At 33.4% G+C, this 23,262-nt stretch overlaps 2 protein-coding genes across 6 annotated transcripts in view; one reads left to right on the plus strand and one right to left on the minus strand.

The window, feature by feature from the left end:
• The first annotated feature begins 1,577 nt into the window (after positions 1-1,577).
• The window catches only part of LOC128997198 (neuroglian), a 52,312-nt gene continuing 30,627 nt past the window's right edge, over positions 1,578-23,262 (plus strand). For all 5 annotated transcript variants that reach the window (XM_054422795.1, XM_054422794.1, XM_054422797.1 and 2 more), the window contains exons 1-3: positions 1,578-1,665; positions 20,014-20,098; positions 22,793-22,922. In XM_054422795.1, the coding sequence (XP_054278770.1) occupies positions 20,035-20,098; positions 22,793-22,922 (194 nt within the window). In that variant the 5' untranslated portion in view covers positions 1,578-1,665; positions 20,014-20,034. The remainder of the gene's footprint in view (positions 1,666-20,013; positions 20,099-22,792; positions 22,923-23,262) is intronic.
• LOC128997199 (facilitated trehalose transporter Tret1-like) lies at positions 7,603-13,107 on the minus strand. The gene is made up of 4 exons (XM_054422800.1): positions 13,006-13,107; positions 12,661-12,772; positions 10,080-10,241; positions 7,603-9,628 (listed from the first exon to the last, which is right to left on the minus strand). The coding sequence occupies exons 2-4, from the start codon at positions 12,725-12,727 to the stop codon at positions 8,433-8,435; spliced, it is 1,425 nt and encodes a 474-aa protein (XP_054278775.1). The 5' UTR covers positions 12,728-12,772; positions 13,006-13,107; the 3' UTR covers positions 7,603-8,432.

Genomic DNA, 23,262 nt, shown 5'->3' on the forward strand with positions numbered 1-23,262 from the left:
CGCGTGGTTCGATATTTTAAAAATAACTTTTTAATTTTGTTTGTTTCCTTCGGATTAGTATTGTCATCTGAAACAGTACAACATTTTGTTCTCACTCTCGCAGACAATTCTCAGATAATTTGCTCAAGATTGGTGAAGGTAGAATGATAACTGACCAATATAAGAGAATTTCCTCCCTGTAAACTTTGGCCACATGGTTGCTTCTGCGGAAGAGCTTATAGCAAATGTGTTTCCGGACTTACCAAACAACCACTATGATTCTGAATGGTTATCCTGCAGAGCTATTTTAGCCCCCAAAAGTAATGATGTAAACAAAATCAACAACAAAATCGTGAACGTTATTCATGGTGAACTCAAAAATCCTATTTGTCTATTGATTCAATCATAGAAGAGGAACAAGCACTACACTACCCAGTTGAGTTTCTTAACACCTTGGAACTGCCTGGTATTCCCCCCCCCCCACAATCTGCAATTGCAATTAGGAATACCAGCATAGATAACACATACTCCTCAAGGAGTAACGTTATGTCCCGTTTAACTTCTTAATTTTCAAGATGATCTCGTTCGCATGGCTCAATCACGTCATGGTTAAAGTTCGTTCACTACGCTCACTCACCTTTAAGTTGGAGCTCGTTCGCTGCGCTCACTTGCCTTCAGGTTAGCTCGTTCGCTACGCTAACTCGCCTCCAGGTTGAAGTTCGTTCGCTGCGCTCACTTGCCTTCAGGTTAGCTCGTTCGCTACGCTAACTCGCCTCCAGGTTGAAGTTCGTTCGCTACGCTCATTCACCTTTTGGTTGCAAATTAGCTGTTGTCATAAATGTAAAAGAAATAATAGTGCTGCACCCTGTTGGTAATCCTTGTAACTTTAATGCTATTAAACATCATAGAACAGAACCATAGATAAAACATAACCCAACTTGTTTAATTGAAACAGCTGTTAAGATATAATTCCATTTCTCATAAGGTTAACATGGGAAACTCCAGATTCACTGGGACAGAGCCCAGAGGTCGGAGGTTAAAATCCTTTCTTAGTGAGCGTCTACTTCTACTACCCAAAAGGAAGATGCCTGCCAAGTTTCATGTTCCTAGGTCTTATGGTTTCTTAGATTTCGTGATGAGTGAGCGAATGAATGAATGAATGAATGAGTCAGTGGTATTTGAGCTTTATATATATATATAACTTACTAATAATACCCGCCATGTCTTCTATTAGTTTACCACAGGGAAAAGCGAAGTAAATCCTGCATAGTGCATAGTAAAATAATATTGGTATACATTTTGTTATATAACGTCTTTTCTTAGCACTTTAAGCAAAGTTCAATGGCAATTTGACATAAAAATGGGCGTTACCAGGAGCAAGTTATTTATGATGAATGAACCTGTTTAAATAACAATAATTTTCATGGTTTGAACTAATAATTCAGCTATTTTATGACTGAAGAATTTTTAACAGGTTGTTCTAAATAAAAGTACTAAATTTATAGTGAATATAATTTAATTGAAAAGTTTTCTGAAAACGTAACCTTGAGCTTTGTTGTAGTCACGTGACGTATGCGTAATGTTTCCCTGCCCCCTGCTCTGAGTGTTCCATGATTGCATTTATGTTGGGCGGTATCGTTATTAATTGAAGTTGGTGGGGTGAATTTGTTAGTTAGCTGTTAAGTGGTGAGTATTTTAGTACCAATAAAATAAACTAAAACCAAAGTTATTTGTTTTCACGTAGGATGCCGTAGGAACCATTAAAATGTCAAAACATTTCATTGATTATTTTGAGATGACTACCAGTTCCAAATCATTGGTTGCATGTTTCACAAAACTAGGTTTACTTTACTTAATTTATGCGTTGGATCATTCTAATTTTGATATTTTAAATCTTATAGCGTTAGTTAACCCTTCATTTACTTAAGCTGTTAATTAGTGTAGTTTAGATCACCTATCTTGGACGTCCTTTATTCATTGTGTAACCTTAACTTACTCCCTTGGTTCATAGGCTACCGACTTCATAGAGGATACCTAGTAAGGTAACAAACAACATACATTTCAAACATTAATTTTTAACAATAACCCGACTTGTTGCTGTAGCTGAGGTATAAGTTATAGGTTAAAAATTAAACCAACCTATAAGGTGGCTATTAAAGTAAGCAAGTTAAGGGTAACTTTAACTTACATAAACTTGTCATTTTGCAAAAAATAGGCTAGGCATAAGTTACTTCATCCACTTACAGTGTGGCAACAAGGGCACAGTTCTGCATAGAACAGTATCTCAGAACCTATGATATATTATTGGATACCGCAAGTTAAGATTTTCAGTCAAAAAGCTAATGGGACAAATTTATTGATTAACTTACCTAGGCCTAGGCTATTTTAACTTTTAGGCTAAAGCCCAAACAGGCTAAATTAACTTATTGATTGTCTTGTTATTGTTATGGGTTTAACAAAGTTATTCAAGAAGAGGGCTGCATGTCACTTCTTTTACAGCACTGCAGTGTTTAACTTAGGTTAGGTTAGTTCTCTGGGGTACAGTTTCTTAACTGGGCTATGCTAATATTGATTGAAACTATCGAATTGAAAATATTGATTAATAATCGATATTTTTAAATATATCTATTATGAAATAAAACTATCATAACCTAACCTAACCAACCAAACTTGCTGATGGTGAAAAAATCGCATGAAGGTTTACTTACTAATCGAATCGATAGTTTCAATCAATATTAGCATAGCCCAGTTAAGAAACTGTACCCGTTCTCTGTTTCTATAACATAACTTAAGTTATCTAGTTTAAGTTATGGTTGGCAAATGACAAACAAAATAACTTATCATGTAAGAAAATTTTAACATTTTTCTTTTTTACCTTTTTTTTACTCATTAAAAAGAGAGCCCTAACTTAACCCTCCGAGCGTCACTTGTCAAAAAATCGACTCACGACACACTTTGTGTAGTGTCACTTGTCGATTTTTCGACACACGAACATCGTTTACGGCGAAGGCTCTATGACTGACTGAATCGGATTGAACTGGATCGAGTTAAGTTAGCTATCGTTCTTTTGTTAGATTCAGAGCTTTCTCCGGAGGTCTGTCTCTAAGCGCTATTCATTTTAGTTCCGAAAATATTGTAGCAGACAGCTGACGTGCGTATTTGTAAACAGCTCGGTTAACCTCGGACCGATGACTGATGTGTTTTATTACGTTTATCATTGTTTTAGTGTTAAAAATCAAAAGTAGTGATATACGTGGTGTATTATAAGAAGATTTAAGTGATTTTGAAGGGCTGGTTGATGATCCTGAAGAAGTAGGTAGGCCTAGTGATATTGATGTAAATTATCAGCCAGATTCCTAACTGTGGTTAGGCTATGCATTCTTAGCTAAACGCTATGTAGGCCCTACTGAAATCTGTTTTTTGCCCATAACTTATTTATTTGCAAATCTACTTCCTTATATTACTGTATTATATATTTGTAATCCTCATAACATTTAGAACAAAGTGGCTATTTTCAAATATTTATAGGCCTATAATTTGGGCTATACAATTTCATTGAGCGCAAACTTATTTTTTTTTAGAAAATTTTCCAAAATATTTTTTTTTTACCTAACATTTTTTTTTAAACAAATGTTCCTTATGTTTTATGTATAATATTGAAGCCCATGATTTTCCAAACAAAATGGTATATAGAACAGTAGAATTTACATTGTTTTAAGCTTCTCAGATCCATTTTAATAAAACCTTGCAAATGCGCCAAAAATAACTTAGGCGGACATTAAGGCCTAAACTATGGACACTCGGAGGGTTAAGTTTAACCTACAATTCAAGACAACGTCTTTTAGCGAATTTCCCATAACTTAAGTTTACTTATAGGCCTACTTAGGGAATAAGCTTTTAAGCTATTAACCATAGTACTCATGGCAAGACCTGGACCCAGGACCGATTTACTTTTTTGTTTTGAGGTCCCCAGAGGCCAAAAATACTCTCTGTTCTGATTCATATATAAATATAGGCCTAGGTACAGTATACCGGTATATATATATATATATAGCCTATATAGCCGATTTTTGGCGCGATAACTCTTAGAGCAAAAATGATCAGATTTTATATATCATTTTATATAGTTGGTACCTGTAGGTTTTGGCTAGAGAAAACTGAGGTTGATTTTGTAGGTGATAAGCCTTGGTGTCCAGTAACAACTTGACTTGGACTGGGACTAAGTAAAGATAAACAAACCATTAACTTATACAGGGTGGCTGAAAAGTAACTTGCACCCCCCCTTAACTTTTCGACCATTTGAGATATTTAAAATCGGTTTGTGGCAACCTTCTTAGATATGAGGGACTACAATAATTATGGTCAATTTTGAAAATTTTGCCCTTAGGGGTAGCGGTGGTAGGGGGTAGCTCAAAATTTTTCAAATAGCAAGTATAGTCGAGTTTGGTATCATTTTGTAGGTCTTGACGAAACATAAACTTTTCAATTTTCATAAACAAAATTTTCAAGACTGACCATAATTATTGTAGCCCTTCATTTCCAAACAAGTTGCCGCAAACCGATTTCAAATATCTCAAATAGTTAAAAATCTAAAGAGGGTGCAAGTTAGTTTTTTTTTGCCACCCTCATGGTTATTTGGATTTGAAACGTTTTTGGACGCCATTTTGTTATTAGTGAGCCGATTTTGGTTTTCTTTATGTCAATGTTTACGTTTCGTCAAGAACTGTAAAATGATACCAAACTTGACTATACTTGTCATTTGAAAATTTTGAGCTACCCCCCACCTCCGTTACCCCTAAGGGCAAAATTTTCAAAATCGACCATAATTATTGTAGCCCCTCATATCTAAGAAGGTTGTGCCGCAAACCGATTTCAAATATCTCAAATGGTTGAAAAGTTAAGGGGGGTGCAAGTTTCTTTTCAGCCACCCTGTATATTTTTCTTACCTACTCAGGGACAAGCACACATTGAGTAAACATGGTACGGTACCAGTAGTTTTACACAAAATATAAGTTGCCTTGCACAATTAAGCTACTATAGTGCTTTTAGATTATAAAATCAATTAGGCCTACTTTAAATGTAGACTGGTAAATAACTTTTAATGTTTGTAGTGAACTTGGGATTAAATAAGAACATAATTATTGTTAAAATGCAGCCGCCGATACGGAGGGGCTAGGTGTCATCAGGAGAGCTCAAGGTAGACTAGGAGGAATAGCCGGGAAAATCGTAGCATGGTCAGGCTGTGTTCAGATTGGTTGGTTGAGCGTGGCATGTTGATCGGACCACGGCAACATTTATAGTCAATTATTGCCATCGTGATAGTCATTTTACAGTGCTCATACTCAGCAGAGTATACTATATGAAATGCACTACATAACCTTTGCTTAGCTATTCTTTTTAAAGAAGTTTTAAATTAAAAAATATAAATTCCCAACTTTTACAGAGCATCTTTTAAAAAGTTTATCTTTACATACACATTCATAATTTGATTTGATTTGATTTGATTTAATTTGAGTGACCGAGAGAAAATAAAAGGATTGATGCAAACAAATCAGAAATTACTAGGGTATATTATAGTTTTATTTGTAAATTTATTAAGTTAATTACTCTTACATGGGGTGTAATCTAGAACGTGCTTTGCAAAGACAACAAATACCCCCCGCCACAGCAAACCTGCAGACTAAGCAAATTTCCATTTGCCTGATTGGATTTACACTAAAATATCTCCTTAAAAATATCACATTTATTTCCTATTGAATTAGTTTAACCAGTACTTAGGTTTGCCGCAACAGGGAGGGTAAAAAAGCGTTTTTTTTTACAATGTTAATGGTTTAAGTTAGTAAGAAATAAACACATTTTCCAAATTTGATCAAAATAAGTTCATAAACAAGCAAAATACAACAGTTTACTTATTCTCCATAAGAATAACATGGGAATTTGAAATTTATATTTTTTTTATTTTCTTCATAACTATTAGGCGCATAATAACACTTTAATAATAGTCCTACTAAATTATTTCTTTATTTAAGCTCTAGAAAATGGTTTGGAAAGAAATTGCTAAATTTTATGTTTTTTTGTCAAAAATGTGATAAACCAATTTTTACCCTATAACCCCCTATAAACCCACATTCCCATTGTCCGACCATGCTGGTTCGCGAACTCGTTCAAATAGATAGCATTATAATGCCGAAACGGCCTTAACTCAAGCTACAACAGTTTGAGCTGTAGACGAAGGTAAATACCTACATATTTTTAATTACTAACACAGCTCAGGGGCTAAAAATGGATTTTAATACCTTTATTAGATAATTATGATGGATTTATTGTTACTAGTGATGTAAAATACCCGGGTATTTAAAACTCGGGGTAAATACCCTGGATATATACCCGGGTAAATACCCAAAATCCATAAATACCCGGGTATTTTGGGTATTTATGAAATCGATTGAAATTCGTATATATTTACCCCTAAATATGTTATTGTTATCATTACATGACAAATTAGAATAGTCTATAACTAACACCTTTTACAGTAACTTGAAGCTTTACCTTTTATTTTATGATTTAGCACTTTTTTTTATAATACATAAAGTTTCTAATTAAGCATGGGGTTTCGTGTCTTAAATCGAGTAACATCAGTTAAATTTAACTTACTAAAAAATAGTATATTAAAAAAGGCTGTGGCTATTTCAATTTTTATCATTGAGAATGCTAGATAGAGAATGCTAGAAACTAAACACTCCCTATGAAATGAAATCAAGACAACACCTCATCAGAGAAATAGTGAACCTAAACCTACTTTTACTGTTATTAAATTATGATAGTTAAAATTTTTATTGTATAAATGGCTTGGAAGGCTAGACAGACCTAAGGCCTGATTGACATAGTCAGAATGGCAGAATACTAAAAGTACCTAGGCTAATTAAACTTTTCTGTGTTACCACTTAGTTGGAAACAATAATATATTTGGATAAACCTCCTAAAAAAATGTATCTCCTTTTTGAATGATTTATTGTGCTATATAGAATCAAATGTTTTGTATCACAAGTTTATGAAATTAGTTTTTTTTATTTTGATACCACTGATACCAACAAAAGATCTAGAACAAAAATACCTATTATTAAAACCTGCCATCCTACAGATTGAATTTTAATTATTTTCTTAAGTTGTTTAAACATAGACCACTACTAGGTTAAATTTTCCTGTTTTTCTAAATAATAATTATTACTTTGCAAATTATTTTTCTTCACTTTCAATAAAATAAATTCATCTATCTATCATAGAAAATAAAAAATCATAAGTAGTCAGGACCAGTGCAACCATGCGACCAGGGTATTTATGCCGATTATGCTTTATGCTCAGACCTGGGTATTTATGGTGATTATACCCAGAAGTAAAATGCTAGTAGTGACCATATGAAATTTTGTTTAACACGTTTTATCATCATTTTACTATCCTTACAGGGTAATAATTCCAAAAAAACATCTCAATCTTCTCTAACTTTAATAAAAATTATAAATACCCAGTTTTGGGGTATTTGGCCTGGGGTAAATACCCGGGTAAAAACCCAATTTATATTTACCTACCCACTGGGTATTTACCCGGCCCACATCACTAATTGTTACTAATTTTTTTCATAAGACAAGCAGTAGAATCTTAAAATTACTTTTTACACAAATAAAATAAGTTACATCAGAGTAAGCTTTTAAGTGGGTTCTACCCGGCAGCTTGAAGGTCAATTCAAGTTGGTGGATTATATGGATTGAAATGTAGTTCGGGATTGAATATGCCTCTATTGTACAAGCTCTCAACATTCTAAAACTAATTAGTTTAGAATGATTGTGTGCTTTTTGTGCTCTTCATATCAGAGCTTGAATTGGATGGGAAAAATTAGTTTCTTACTATTATTTAGAAGTTAAAATCACATGTAAAAAAGAATTATTTACAGATTTTCAAAATGATTTTGTAAATCCTTTTTAAAAGAAACAATTACAAAGTTTCAGTTCATCCAGTGCATAGTTTGCTTTGTGAATATTTTAATACCTTACCGTTTATTTCAACTCGATAAAGACTTTAAATAATGCCACGAGGTTATTTTTTTAGGACATGTTTACGCAGTAACCAGCCGGCGGGTGGAACCCTCTTAAAACATGCATTTTATACTAAGTTTAAATTTATCAAGCCTAAGTTACATAAATCAGCTATTTAAATTGTTCTTCTCGTTACATTTTGCCCAAATAAAAGGGTTTAGCCTAACAACTTTTCATTGATAGTAATTTTTGTAGTATCACAGATAAAACAGTATGTTTAGGATCACAGTTGTTTTGTACCTAAGTTCAGAACCAACTTTAAAAAAATATTCTGATTGTGATTATAGCACTTGACTTTCCCCATTGAACAACTTTCACAGTCAAGCTTTCATCTGGTTGACTTAGACCTGAGTTTGTACTTTTTCAAACTGTGTTTGCCTTACAATCAAGTGGTTTTGGTTTCTTCTTGTGAAGTTTCTGCTGTATTTCTTGTAAACTTTTTCCTTTTGTCTCCACAAACACGAAAATGGTGAATAAAGCACAAATAAAACAGCTGGCTGCGTAAATCCAGTAGTTGACGTACATTCCGATGTTGTCAGCGATCGGAAGATAGGTCTGGTTGAGGAAGAGTGAACTAAGTGCAAACACAATTGATGTTATTGCAGATGCACTTGCTCGAATATCTGCAGATAACATTTCTCCCTTGATAGCAGTTCCAATTGGACCTAAACCTAGAGCGTACATAATTCCATGAGCGGCAAAACAAGCGAAGGGTATCCAACTGACTTTTTCAACAGTTAAAGTAGTGTTTGTCTGCAAGTAGAACCACAGGCCGGCGATGAACATCATTACTCCACACCCGAACGATGTACTTGTCAGAAGCATCTTCCTTCCTAACCTATCCACCAGGAACATTGAGCAGACAGAAAATATTACCCAGATCAATGCCAGAACAATCGAACATTCTTGGGGGCGAAGAAAGCCAAGATTTGCTTTTGGAAGTGTTATGGAGTTAAAAGCCATTAAAATACCAATCCCGGCAAATTTCACAAAAATACCGTACAACTGTACAATGAAAAAAGCTTTTCTGTTTGCCCTTGTGGCGAATATAGCTTTAACAGTATTTTTACTTTTAGCTTGCTTTTGAATGAATTCTTCTATTTCGTTGACTTCCTTTTCTAATATCTCTTCTTCTACTCCGCCTCTCAACCATTTTAAAGATTGTATCGCTCCTTGTTTGTTTTTGTGGATTAAGTAGTAGTAGGGTGACTCTGGGATGGATATTAGCATTAGAAGGAAATAGACTGGAATTATATCTGCGATGATTGCCAAAGTGTAAAAAGAAACATAAGGACCTATGGCATAAACGAACAAAGTTCCCAGGTACGTCATGAAAGAAAACATATTTCCAAGAGCACCTCTTATTTTTGGCGATGCTATTTCGGCTGTGTACATTGGAGCTACAGTCGTGATAATTCCGACCCAAATTCCAGCCAGAAGTCTTGAGATACATAAGTAAATTGGACTTTTAGCAAAGACAATCAAGATCCAGGATAGAATTGGAAATATACTGCAAAAGATTAGAGATTTTTTTCGGCCGAATCTGTCCATAATGTAACCTGCAAACAAAAAATGATTTTAGAAAATTTCCCATATAGGGAATAAGCTATTACCGTTTTCTCATGGTAAAACCTAGACCTTGGACTAATTTACTTTTTAATTTTGTTTGTACCAGACGCCAGAAACACCATCATCATCATTAATTGATTGTTCAATGACAAATTCCATCTAAATCTGGTAACTTCTGGCTCAGATACAGATCTTTCTTTTTACCAATGATTTTATATTTTTAGTCCTAACCCCCAATTGGGTCGAGGATTGTATTGTAAGTAGCCCATTCTCAGATCCTCCCAGCATTAAAGCGTGATTTGGCACAGACCAACTGTCAACTGAAGCTTTTTGTAATTGTTAACTAGAAAACTGAAATTAGTTTGAGCATGTTTTTAATGACCCAAACATATCTAGTGTTCAGGATTGCAATAGAAACTCTTATAGATGATTTAAACCTACCTGTTGGTATCGGACTTAGGATATTCCCGAGGTAAAGCAACGAAACCATCATGGTGATATCATCGTGAGTTATTTGGAACGGCGCATCAGGCTCTGAAAACTTGGGCAATGTAGGGGAGGGCCAGCCAAAGTATTCTCCGCCAGACATCATCCCAATGTTGACTGTAATATTACATCAATCAGATTATTATTTCTATATTCAATAACTCAAATCAATCCTTTATTGTCATCATTTATTACAATAATGCAATAGACATGATAAATAGCCAATGATAGGTCTATACGTTTCTGTATATCAACAAGAGCTACGTCAGTATCTATAGGCCTATGAATTAAAATTACAGTTTTGTCTGTACATTGCGTATTTGGTTATTTTTACGTTTCATAGCCTAAGAAAGGCGAAACAAGTCATATTCAATTTCTGTCTGTCTGTCTGTCTCTCTCTCTCTCTCTCCCCCCCCTCCTCTCTCTCTCTCTGTCATTTTGTCCACGGCCTACTCCGAGAAAACTAGAGTACTGATCAAGATTCAAATTGTTTTTCTGTATTCACTGGATTGCTGAGAGTGTCTTTGGTTTCTTTGGTCTTTGGTGAATATGGCCTTGCTACTTTGGAAATAAAATAACAAACCATTTTGTACGATTTTTATCCAGTTTTCTCCCAATGTTTACTACATTCGTCATTTATGAAATAACGAACAACTGTTTGAATTAAGATTCTCACTTCTACTGTCACTGATATGTTTACATTAAATGTTGTTTACAAATAGGCCCACAGCAATATTTTCAATCATATTTCGTAGGCAAATCGAAAACCATTCATTGAACCAAGTGAGATACCTTAAGTGACTTATGACTTACATAACGGATTTTATTGATCGCAAGTACAATAATGTGTAACCGTAGGCCTAAATTAAAATAATCATCATCCAGGTCAGGAATCTGGATATTTTATGTCTATCAAATTCTACTTGAGTTTCGATAACCGGAAAAAAATACCGTAAATCGGAGTTGTATAAGACTGGGAAACTTAAACATTTGTAAATCATCGTCACCAATAGCCCACAATCAAGTATTCCACCACAGACAATAGACGTAATGGTCTATTCTCTGTGATTCCACTCATTAACGGTGTCACAATGGCTGTTGTATCAAGTAAATATTGAATAATCACAAAAGCAGTGGGGGATCGCGGGTGTGTTGCGATATCGGAAGATAATATACAGCTTGACATAAAATAATACATTAGTTGTGATAGGGACTGTGACAAAAATATTACCGTGTTATAAATTTGTGGTATTAAAATGTTCAAATAGCTATGCAATTTTAGGTGATAAAAGACATTCAAGTTATACTTCTTGTATTAACAAAATAAGTGTCACGATCAGGGTGTAGTACAGTTGTTGGCATAAATAACCAACATAAACAATAGCCATGATAAATTACTCGGGGATTAGAAGTTAGGACTTAAAATGTACCCCAAATTTGCATCATCCTTATGATGGATAATATCTATTGACAGCCAACGAGAGAAAAGAATTTATGTATAAAAATAAATACGTCTGCCTTAAAAAATAAGGTTGCCAATGACTCAGAAAAAAATGTACACTTAAAATATTGAAGGATTATAACAGCTATAAGACTGGTTAATTTTGATATTTGCCATATAAATGATTTCTCATTATAGTCAATGAACCTCTTAATGTTTCATGGATAATAATTTTCAAAAAGGACCTGTCCAAATCATATTGTTTCCAAAAGTTCACAAACAATTTTGATAATGTTCCTCTAGAACTACTGTAACGTACTCAGAATTAATATTGATTATCATTGATTTGCTGCTTATTGTGAGTGAATTTTCTAAAATGTAGTATCCTACCAAATCAGAAAGAGGAGTTTACTGAGTTATTGAAAATGGTTTCTGTCCAGTTAATTTTTTTTCTGATCAGGTCCACATTAAATCTATTTTCGCTTATTTTCCTTAACACGTTCGCTGCTGGCCACTAACCGGTGAGTGCTTAGTGCGGGTCTACCACCCTGAACGCTCACCCGTGAGTGGCGACATCGCCTACATTCCATTTAATTTCTGCGCAGCATCATCACACTGGGAAGAACGGGTATTTTTATGTCTGAGTTTAGCTAGGAATAAGTGCTTTATTGTGGTGTAGGTTGGTAGTAAATTTCCCCGTAAAATATCCTAGCAAGCTTAGAAATCAACTTGTTGTACTGTCTTTCTCCCTCCAATTGGCAATACAATGGTACTGGCTAGTTCCAAACAGTGCTGCTATCTGTGAGTGTTTCAGCAAACTACGCCGACTCTCGTAATTTAGAATATCACCGCACGTCATTTGCTATTCGTCAGACCGAAATATTTGAAAGCCAAACGGGTTGGCTCGCCACTGCGCCGCACTGGGGCTACACCTGCCATTGATGGGGCCGCAGCGAATGTGTTAAGTTTAGTACATTGTCAAGTATAACTAATTGTATTTCCTGTTAACTATTAACACTTATAATTGACTTCTAAACAATTATAATTCAAAAAATAAGATAATATTTTATAAAGTTTGTTTGTAAATAAACATACCAGTGATGGCAGCCCAATATTGCCGAAACTGGGCTTTAGACTCCGGAGAACTGTGAGAGAAAATCATCTTTTATTGGCCAATGTAGAACTATCCTCTGCCTTGCCACCAGCACTGTAAACACATTCGTCTCTGTCATAACTTAAAATAATTTATGACCCAATATTGACTAGCATCTTTGACCTTTGAAATATGCCAAAATTCAATCCCACTATCTGTTCAACAAGATGGCGGCGGGTAGTCCGGTAACAAAAACTATAAAACTGCTCCGTATTTTTAAGTGTAAAACAGTGATTTTATTTAACATTTGAGTTTTAAAAAGTTATTTACATTTAAATTGAACATACCTTCAGTTGTTTAAAAGTGTTATTTACTCAAGAAACGTTCCCATTCTCATTAAACTCCGGTATCTGCTGTGCCATTACGTTTTGGAAGTCAGGAAGTGATTGTGTAAACCTGATAAGACAGGCTGAAGTAACTAACGCTGCTATCTGGTCAAGGACTGGTCAGGTTGCAATCATAGCTGATAACTACAGGTAAACCAGCTTGACTGCTATTATTTTTTTTATTTTTAATAAATCAAGAGTTTTATGATTGGGCTTAAAACTATTTACTAAAGAGAATTTCTGCTACTTTGTTTTCAAATGAAAAAGCTTTTGTTGCTGTAGAAGTACATAGCCGTGTAGGTAAGGTGGATACACAAATAGTTCAGCTGTAATTGATTTTTGCATTGAGAATACAATTATTGTTTTGAATGAATTTTTAAATATAAACAAATTGTGTAAGGTAGACAATTTCTTCGTAAATAATTTAGTCTTTGCAAAAATCAGTGGACACCCTTTCTGGCCTGCAAATATTACTGAACTTCTAAGAAAGTTTCATGGGTATTTTTTGGGACAAATGAAGTTGGTTGTGTGGGAAAAAGCATTTTTTACCGTTCAAAAAATAAATTCAAATATAGTACATCAGAACTAGTAGCTAATAGGCACTAAGTGAGCTCTGCTTGATTTTGGCAAGGAATAAGAGAAACTCCACTATCTACTCCATCCCCAAACAAGAAAAAGAAATCTTCCAACTTGATGAACCCCGCCAATAAAACATCAACCCCTTTAATGTACATACACCAAATTCCTCTTTTATAAATCAACCGGACATAACACCTAAATCAAATTACCTGACAAAAAATGCTGAAAGCAGCACTAGGCCTACTGAAGACATTGATCCTGGCTTTCAACTCAGTGCTCTTACTGATAGATGCATAGATTTGGGAAAAGAACAAATAATCCTTCAGTTACAAGAAGAGAATGCTCAAAAACTTTTACAAGTTCCTCAAGATTTGCATACACAGATCATTAAACAGGAACTTGCTAAATTTAAACTAGAAAATAAAAAAGCCTTCAAACTTTTTTGGAAATTCTTCAAAATGACTATGAGAAAATATCAAAAGAAGTACGGTAACTGGTAAAACAAATAAAAACTGCATCCACTGTTCCCTCCCTTGAATAAAATTATTTAAGGCACTTTACGTAATACAGTGGCAAGACAAAAGGCAAGCTGCTCTAATAAACTGGATTCCAAGACTCTAGTCAACCTACCGGAAAAAGCCAATCTATTTTTAGGTTTAATATTATATTTTATGGCAATTGCAGTAGGATACAGAAAATTTTAATCTATCAAAAGAAGCTAGTTAGAATAATTTCTTGTACACCCCTACCGGAACATTGAAACCCCTATTCATTCAGCTCCATTAACATCAGTAATTAACATTTACGTATTTGACTCTGTGTTATATATAGCCTACTAAAAAATCCCAACTTAATCAAACAAAATTTTCATGTTTATAGCGCTAGGGATAAAACAGTTGCTACCATATATTTTTTTGGATGATCTAAAACTCTAAAAAGTTGTATTGAAATTTCATTAAAAATACACAACAAGCGAAATACATGTAATACCAAAATACCCTAGAAATACTTTTGATATTAAATTCTAAAAATGGCTTTTGGACAACCCCTTTTATTCTCCAATACCGGTACATCTTTTTGATATGCAAGTAGAGTTAACAAATTTACAAAAAAAAAAACAACAAAAAAACTTAGATTTATTTCATTAGCCTATAAAGATTATTCACTTCCATTATTCTGTGCAAATGCCACATTTCAACAATTTATTAGGAACTAGCTGTAACCCGCGGGCTTTGCCCCGTTTAACTTCTTAATTTTCAAGATTATCTCGTTCGCATGGCTCAATCACGTCCTGGTTGAAGTTTTTTCGCTACGCTAACTCGCCTCCAGGTTGAAGTTCGTTCGCTACGCTCACTCACCTTTTCGTTGCAAATTAGCTGTTGTCATAAATGTAAAAGAAATAATAGTGCTGCACCCTGTTGGTAATCCTTGTAACTTTAATGCTATTGAACATCATAGAACAGAACCAACTTGTTTAATTGAAACAGCTGTTAAGATTCAATAATTCCATTTCTCATAAGGTTAACATGGGAAACTCCAGAGCCACTGGGGCGGAGCCCGATAGGATTTTTGAAATAAGAATATGCCTATATGTTAATCGGGAATGTGAGCTATCATCATGCCAAATTTCAGCCCAATCCGACCAGTATTTTTCGCGTTCACTTGTCACAAACATACATCCATACATCCATCCATACATCCATACATCCAAACTTTCTCATTTATAATATTAGTAGGATAGTAGGATACAGTAATCATCTGTTCTAATTCCGTAAGGAATTTCTTGTTTTTACTATGTCAGTTGCTGACTGTACTGTATGACATGGTCAATGCTAATTAGGACAATAAGGATTTTTATAATTTTTTAATTTGTGTGGTAAATCACATAAAAAATAAAAAATAAAATTCAGACTGCTGGGGCTGGAAAAGACTAAATTAGGCTATATGAGTCATCCAAGACTAAACAACATGAAAAAACACAAGTTGAGTGGACAATCATCTACTTACAAAAACACTTTTGACTGATGGATAAACCTCGATGTTATGTTTGAACACTTTTTAAATCACAAATGTTTACATGATTTACACCTTTAAAGTTATTTCCTGAAATCACTGTAAGCCACAAGCAAGTAAAGTTTGGTTAGGTAACTTTTCAACAATTGTTAATCACAGTTAAATCGTTAGGTTTGACATCTTAACATAATGACTCATTTACAGTTTCGACATGGTTCTCAATATATCAGCGTTAAGTACCCTAAATTATTATCTGCGCAAATTTTTCACAAACAACTCCTAACGATTTCATTCTTATTTTGAATAACCAGTTTCTGCTTCTAAAAACAAGTGTAGTCTTTTATCCTTGTTAACGACAAGCTCAGTAGGAAACAAGACTATAAATAAAAATGCCTCCTTTAGTTTGCCTTCACTAATCTGTGAAGTACAGTAGTATTGGTATGTTAAGGTAGTATTAGGTATGTTGCTAGAGAGACTTTTTAGGAGGGATGGATACCCAGCATGTTCACAATATATTGAGGCGATATTGAGGAGTTTTGAAGTTTACCTTTTTAAAATTAAAGTGTATCTGGAGCTTCTAATAAGATAATACATTGAAATGCATAGTTCAATTCTTAACTCGTACAAATTCTTAGAGCACCTATAATAAAATATGAAAGGTCTTAACTTCGTAAAATCAGGTATTATTCATAAAATCTTTGTGATTAAATTATCTAGGTACTAAAGAGAGATTGAAGTTGAGTAGATAAATAACTCCTACAGTCAATTGAGATTCAATTTGGGAAAATGTGTATTTGAATGAAAATAATCGGTATCAGCAATCTGACACATACTTTCTCCCTCTAGCTTGTCAACAATCTTTATCATGGGTAAACGATGAGAGTAACTATGATATTTAATAGGTAAAATCACAAAAGTTGCATTAACTTCTGAAGTGTAATTTTTATAGGAATGGGGGTTTGTACTATTTGTTTGGAATTATAAGGACCATAACAAACAAATTTCAATCAGAACTGTGTCTTTTGGAAAAATAAATTATTCCGTTTGTATGGGGTTTTTTATGGGAAAATGGTACAAGTTGGGACAATAACTTTTGAAGCGTATTTTTTACAGTAATGTGATTTCTACCATACTAAATTTGTTGTGTGGTAGGCTACAGCATTTGTATCAAAATCGTTTGGGCCATTCTTGAGAAAATTTTGATTTTTGTTCATTAAGTTATTTTAAGAGGTTTTTGTGGAAAAATTACCATAAAAAAAAAATAATAAATAAAAACCTGGAGATACCATGTATTTAGTACCTACATACCAAACTTCATCAAAATCGGACTACAGGTGTGGTCTGTACACAATAATACACACTCACACAGACAGAAAGAAACAATAAGTAGGTTTACTTAATATAGGCTAATGTAGAATATGTTTGAAAGTAGTTGTATTAAAATAAATTCACTGCGATATTGAATTGGCCTACTGTACTTGGTTATTCCATTCTACACCTTTTCATTTTCATCAAAGGATTAATATTGTAAAACAGCCTCATTCAATTCAATTTGTTTACTAACGGAATAAAGATTAAAAGATTTATACTCTAGAGAATATGAGAAACACATTTATAGCCCATTATTAGAGGGGTTTGCATGCAATAGTAAGTTATTTATTGATCGTTGTCTTTCTTCTAACTATAATTTACCTTGACCTAGTACACCATTGTAAAACCAATTGATCATTTGACGAACAATTAAATCTATTGAATAAATTTAACCGATCCATTAAAAAACTAAATTATTACAGTTGTCAAATATAATTTTTTAGGAGAATCTGTTCTCTTACCATTATTACCATTGAATCCAAAATGTGAGGAATAAATGATTTTTCTTTTTCCCTCTGTACATGAACGAAAGTATTTTGTTTTTTGTCAAGATTTTCTAATTTGAGTTTTAGGTGGAAATATATTATGTTTTGGTCCCCCTGAGCCAAGAAAGCCTCAAACGATTTTGATTGAAATTTAGTATGTTAGGCCTATGTCCAACTCTAAACAAAATGGTACAACCCCCAATGCAGTAAAAATTACGGTTCAATGGTTATTGCATTTATTCTGATTTCCCCCATAAAATATCATAGTTACTCCTACCGCTTAAAAAACCCATAAGGGTTGTTGACAAGCTAATGTAATGGAGAAAATATTGTCAGTTTGCTGATATTGCTGAGTTTATTTGACTTTATATTGGGAATTATAACTAGGCTTAACAGACCTAGGGAGGAGGAGTAAACTGAATAAAAACAGTCTCAAATATTTGTTTGCACATGGATGATAAAAAACACTGTAAAATTTGAAGATAACTCCATGGTTTTTCATAATTAAATTAAAATATCCTGCAATTTGTGAAAAAGTTGAGTTTATATCCCGTTACATCTAACATTTAAGATTTCCCATTATATCTTTACATTAAATCTAACGAATGAAATGCTAAGTTATGTGTTTATGGTAACTTTAAATAGAGACTTCAAGGATGATTTAGTACTCACCTTTTATGTCTTGTGTTTTGGAATCGGTTTAAGACAATGTGAGTAGCCTACCATAAACTATACAGGGGTATCATCTACGATAAGCAGTTCAGTTTGTCATCAGGTTTATGGTAATTTGGAGACTGAATATTAACTCAGAATATGCACTGAGCTGAACCCACAAGGTTGACGTTCATATCTTGTTGCAATCAAATTTCCTAATACCAAACAGCAAGGGAAATTTTAAAAAATTAAAATTTACGAGTGGAAGATTTTTAGCGAGTTTCTCTATACGGTATTAGCTATTACTGCAGTTTTTTGCTATGTGTGTCTGTAGGTAGTAATTTTAAACAAATATGTGTATATTTATTAAAGCTAGGCTACTTCTTTATTTTAAAATGCCAATAAAAATTTAAAAATGCCTTTATTTATAGGCTTAGTCCTTGGAGGCTAGCAGCCATCTTGGATTATTTCAAACAGCTGTTGAAGGGTTATTTATCATCCAAATATATTTTTTTAATTAAATATCTAGTGCACTGTGAGATTAGAAATTTCCTTCTACTTTTGTAATTGTTTTATGAGTTGTAACGTCTAGACTCAAAGGACTATTAAGCACAAAGCATTTGTGCTTGTTTGTAATAGCGGCAAATCTTGAAAACAATGGTATTTGTATTTGACTGAGCCAAAGCCAAAGTGTAAATTTCCTTCCATTTTGAACCTCTTTAGATAGTAAATTCTAAAATCCAATACAGTTCGCTTAGTTTACAGTTATGCAGAAACTAGAATATTTAATTACAGTATTTTCTTGTCACATTTTTCTTTATTTTTGTATTAATTGATCAGTGGGAAGCTGTTTAGTGGAGCGGATCTATTTTGATTGATAGTTATGAAAGATATATTTGTAATTATAAATTGTTTTGTGAGACTAATGAGTTATCAGTCCCATCATGTTTGACCACCATTAAGTACATTATGAACAAACAATGGCTGACTAATAGTGTGTTTGTTTCTGGTGAAATCATGGATACTTAAATTTAATTGAAAGTTACATAGTAAGCCTATTAACTAATTATCAAGTATTTTGGAAGAAATAGTTAAACTTGAATAATACAACTACAAATGTTTACTGAAATTTAAATGGATAGTTTATTAACGATGAAAATATTGATGAAAAGTTGTTTTCAACATTAATAGGCCTTTATAAAAACTACAAACACTTGGTTAAGAGTAAGGAACTATAAGCAGTAACAATCTATATCATGTTACATTATTAATAAATAATAATGAATTCATTAATTTATTATTAAATAACCTAGACTGCAAAACTCGATAGTTCAAATCTAAAAAAAGTAGTATTGTAAGGTTTGTTTGTGCCTAACCAAACTAGAAATTGATTGAATACATGTTACGGTTTTAGTATTAAAACAGTTTTAAAAGTTAGTAAGGGAAAGTTCTGAAATCATAGTTTTATAGCCGCTGAGAGCACTTGCACTTCTAAGCTATATACCAAAGTGGAAGAAGTTTTTAGTAGGCCATTTCAATGCACCAACACATATAAAATGTGTTTCAATAATAACTCTGATAGACCGACACATTTAGGCTATAGCCAAGTTATCATATTATTTCTAAAGAACACATTCATACGTACAAAACTAAACCAAACCTATCTGTTTTGTATTTGTTGATAAAATTTGAGCCCATCTTGACAAAACTTTTGGACAAGACTGAATGTGTACAAAACAAGTGAACCAACCATCTGATCAACATTTTACCACTCTTTACCTTTCCTAGCGTTTTGTGCAGAAGTGTTTTTAAATTAGGCCTATTGTGATGATAAGAAACTGTTAGTAATAAAGTGTATTTGTTTAAGGTGGCCGCAGGTGAGAAGACGATGGCCGGCAGAGGATTGTGGCTGCTTGTAGCCGTGGTCTGCGTGGAGTTCACATCTGCACTCAGTAAGTATCTGACATAAGTTTAAGGTTCCCACCAATCACCGATAGCTTTAAGCTAGAAAACGCAGCAACCTATGCCTACTCTAAATTAATGTGTAAAATGATTCCGGACTAGAGTTTAGCGTCCTGTTAAACTTAGCAAAACTGTTGAATCTTGATGGTCCGATATTTATTTGTCCAAAATGGTATCTTACCAAGTGTACATTTTTGGGTCTGTTATCCAATCAATCACAATGATAAAGCTATTTAAAGCGATTCTGTCGCTCAACCAAATTCACTCCTGGGAGCCATTATGCTCCCAGGAGTGAATTTGATTGTGATTGTCAAAATTGTTTTTAAATAGGCCTATAAGGAATATAAATAAAACAATGTAATGTTGCAGCTTCCCACAAGATTTATACTATTGAAAATAAAATAATTCTGACACAACTGCAATTATAGAAATTATGCAAAATTATATGTTCTTTATTAATACTAAGGATATTTTGTAGCAGCTTAAAAATACTTATTTTTATAATTTCAGACCCATACTCCATCCTATAAGCTTTGAGTAAAGCTACGCGTAATAACTAAAATTATCATTACGGGTAACTACATACTATCTATACATACCTTTATTCAGTTATGTGCGGTTATATCTTCATAATCCGTTAATGACACCACAATGGCAAATGTTGAAAATTCAGTATGAATAAAGACAAATTCCAGGAGATGTAAACTCTGCTGAGTGGAACTATCAGATTTCACCTAATGCCGAAAATCATCGGCGGCATCTTTTCATTTCATGCTCAGTCACCGTTCAGCCGTAACTGGTTAGATCAACGACTGTTAGAACCTTGGCCCAATGATCCAATAGTCTTTCCATGTGTAACTTAACTAGGTTACGGCATAGATAAAACATACTCCCTTAGTAGATTTCTCATCCTAATGGAACAGCTGAAGACAATTTTATTGTTAGTTCTGTACAGTTTATGTAGAGGTCGTGTTTTGTTTACAATTTGTTTCCCATTAATACAGTAATTTAAAATCTCGTTTAACCAAATAATACAATCTAATCATAAACAATAAATTGTCCCCTAGTTATTTAACCAAACAGTAAAGCACAAATCATGAAATTAACCCTAAAATAATACAAACAAAATTTCATCGACACTAGCGCCCAGTGTGGCGTACATGAACTAGACATGAAAAACGAGCTTCAAAATTTACAATGGGATGAGAAGTCTACTTGTGTTGGTTAGTCTATGGTTACGGTTAGAAATTGTGTAAACTCAGTTATTCTAATTTCCAGCCACTCATCCTACCTTCATCCTTCACTCATATTTGGGTTAAAATACACACATAGTGGCGTCCCCATCTTAAATAATTGATAATTGATGTTTTTAATGTTTCTGTGTGATTTTTTTCTGATTATCCTAACCAGGAATTTAATTTGTTCTATATTTCATACTGTGTTCTATTTAGCATCAATATTCAATAAATAAAATAATTAAACACAAATAGAAGTTGGTATTTCATGTATTAGTCACAATCTTCATATTATCTACCAAGGGTTGAAATTCTCAGCTAACAATCAGTTCATTATTTATTGACTAAACTTTTAGCAATGAATTTCTCTTAGCATCCATTTTTATTTCTTGCCAACACAGTGTTTAGAAAGTGTGTAGAAATCTGCTGTAACATACTACAAACAATGGCAAATGGCCTGCCGAGGCCGGAAATAGCTCATAACATTTACATTCACTGCCAGTCATGGACAGATATGGATATTTTTATAAAGGATACATCGTAAAAATATCTTGACTGATTACCTCAAACTATTAAATTTTAAAAATAAAACTTTACAAATTTTTGCAAATTTTCCTATATGTAAGAAGCTATTACCGTAGGTGGCACAGCAATCCCTACACCCGGGACCAATTTACTTTATAATTTTATGTCCCCAGAGGCAAAAAATATTAATCTTAAAAATTTATATACGCCCATGAACAGGATAACTAAATGTTTTCAACCGATTTTGAAAACAAAAAATAGAATAAAAGTAAAAGGGCTGGATACACTTGAATGAGTTTGCAAACCAGCAAGATTGGGCCATGAGAACAAAGTATTAAGGGTTTCCTTAAAATTTTTATCATTAAAACATGCAAAAGTCCAATTTTCATTACATCCATCGAGTAAAGCTTTAAAAAAACAAATAATTGTGTCTATTGAAGCGATGTTGAAGGGGTTAAATGTTACGGAGAAAACCCAAAAATGTTCTGTAAATTTAAAATTCTCGTGTTATTTTCATAGAGAAAAAGTAAACTGTTTGTTTGTTTATGGTAATACTTATATCAAATTTAGGCAATTTTTTTATTTCATACTATACTATTAATATTTTATGATTTAATATTTTGAAGGGTAATCCTAATAAATTGGTAAAATAATAAAAGTATTAGTAAAGTTTTATTAGTCCATATATGTCTAAATTAAGAAAAACTGTTGTTGCTGGTAGTATGGTGAAAAGTCACCCAGAAAGGTTTTATCTGTACTACGGCAACTATCATGCTCGTACCGGAAATACCTTCTTCTTGGCCTTGTAGAGGACTATAAATTTGTTTTTTTATTTGAGCTTTTATTTTATTGGTTTGAATTAAGAATGTTAGATCACCATGTTTCTCTTCACTCTTTTCTAATTGGTCGATTTGTCTGTTGCAGTTCAGTCACCGCCCAGGATCGTCAAACAGCCACCCACAGACGAGTTGTTGTTCCAAGTGGCGACACAACAGAACGAAAACGATAAACCGTTCATCATAGAGTGTGAGGCAGAAGGCGAACCTGCACCCAAGTCAGTCAATGTGAAATATTTCTTTGTCATAAAATGTTATATTTACTGTACCCCCTTCTATTTAATCAACCCTAACAGGAGAGTATAGTTGGGACAACCTAAAAGATGGGTTAAAGCAGGCAACCGTAAAGATGAAACTTATATTGTTTCCAATTTATATTTACCTTTGGTAAATAACAAAACTAAATTTTAAAAACTATTACACATTATTATTACTATAAGGAGAACGGAAGTCTCTAATTCCTAAAGAGGTTGGTTAAACGAATAGGCTCTAAAAATTCAAGGTTGATTAACTCTCTCTTCTTCTGCCCAGGCTTAAGTTTTGACATCAAACTAGCGT

This window comes from Macrosteles quadrilineatus, unplaced genomic scaffold, assembly GCF_028750875.1.
Source record: "Macrosteles quadrilineatus isolate MER2022 unplaced genomic scaffold, UCM_ALF_1.0 Scaffold_6__1_contigs__length_79288215, whole genome shotgun sequence".
In the NCBI taxonomy this organism is placed as follows: Eukaryota; Metazoa; Arthropoda; class Insecta; order Hemiptera; family Cicadellidae; genus Macrosteles; species Macrosteles quadrilineatus.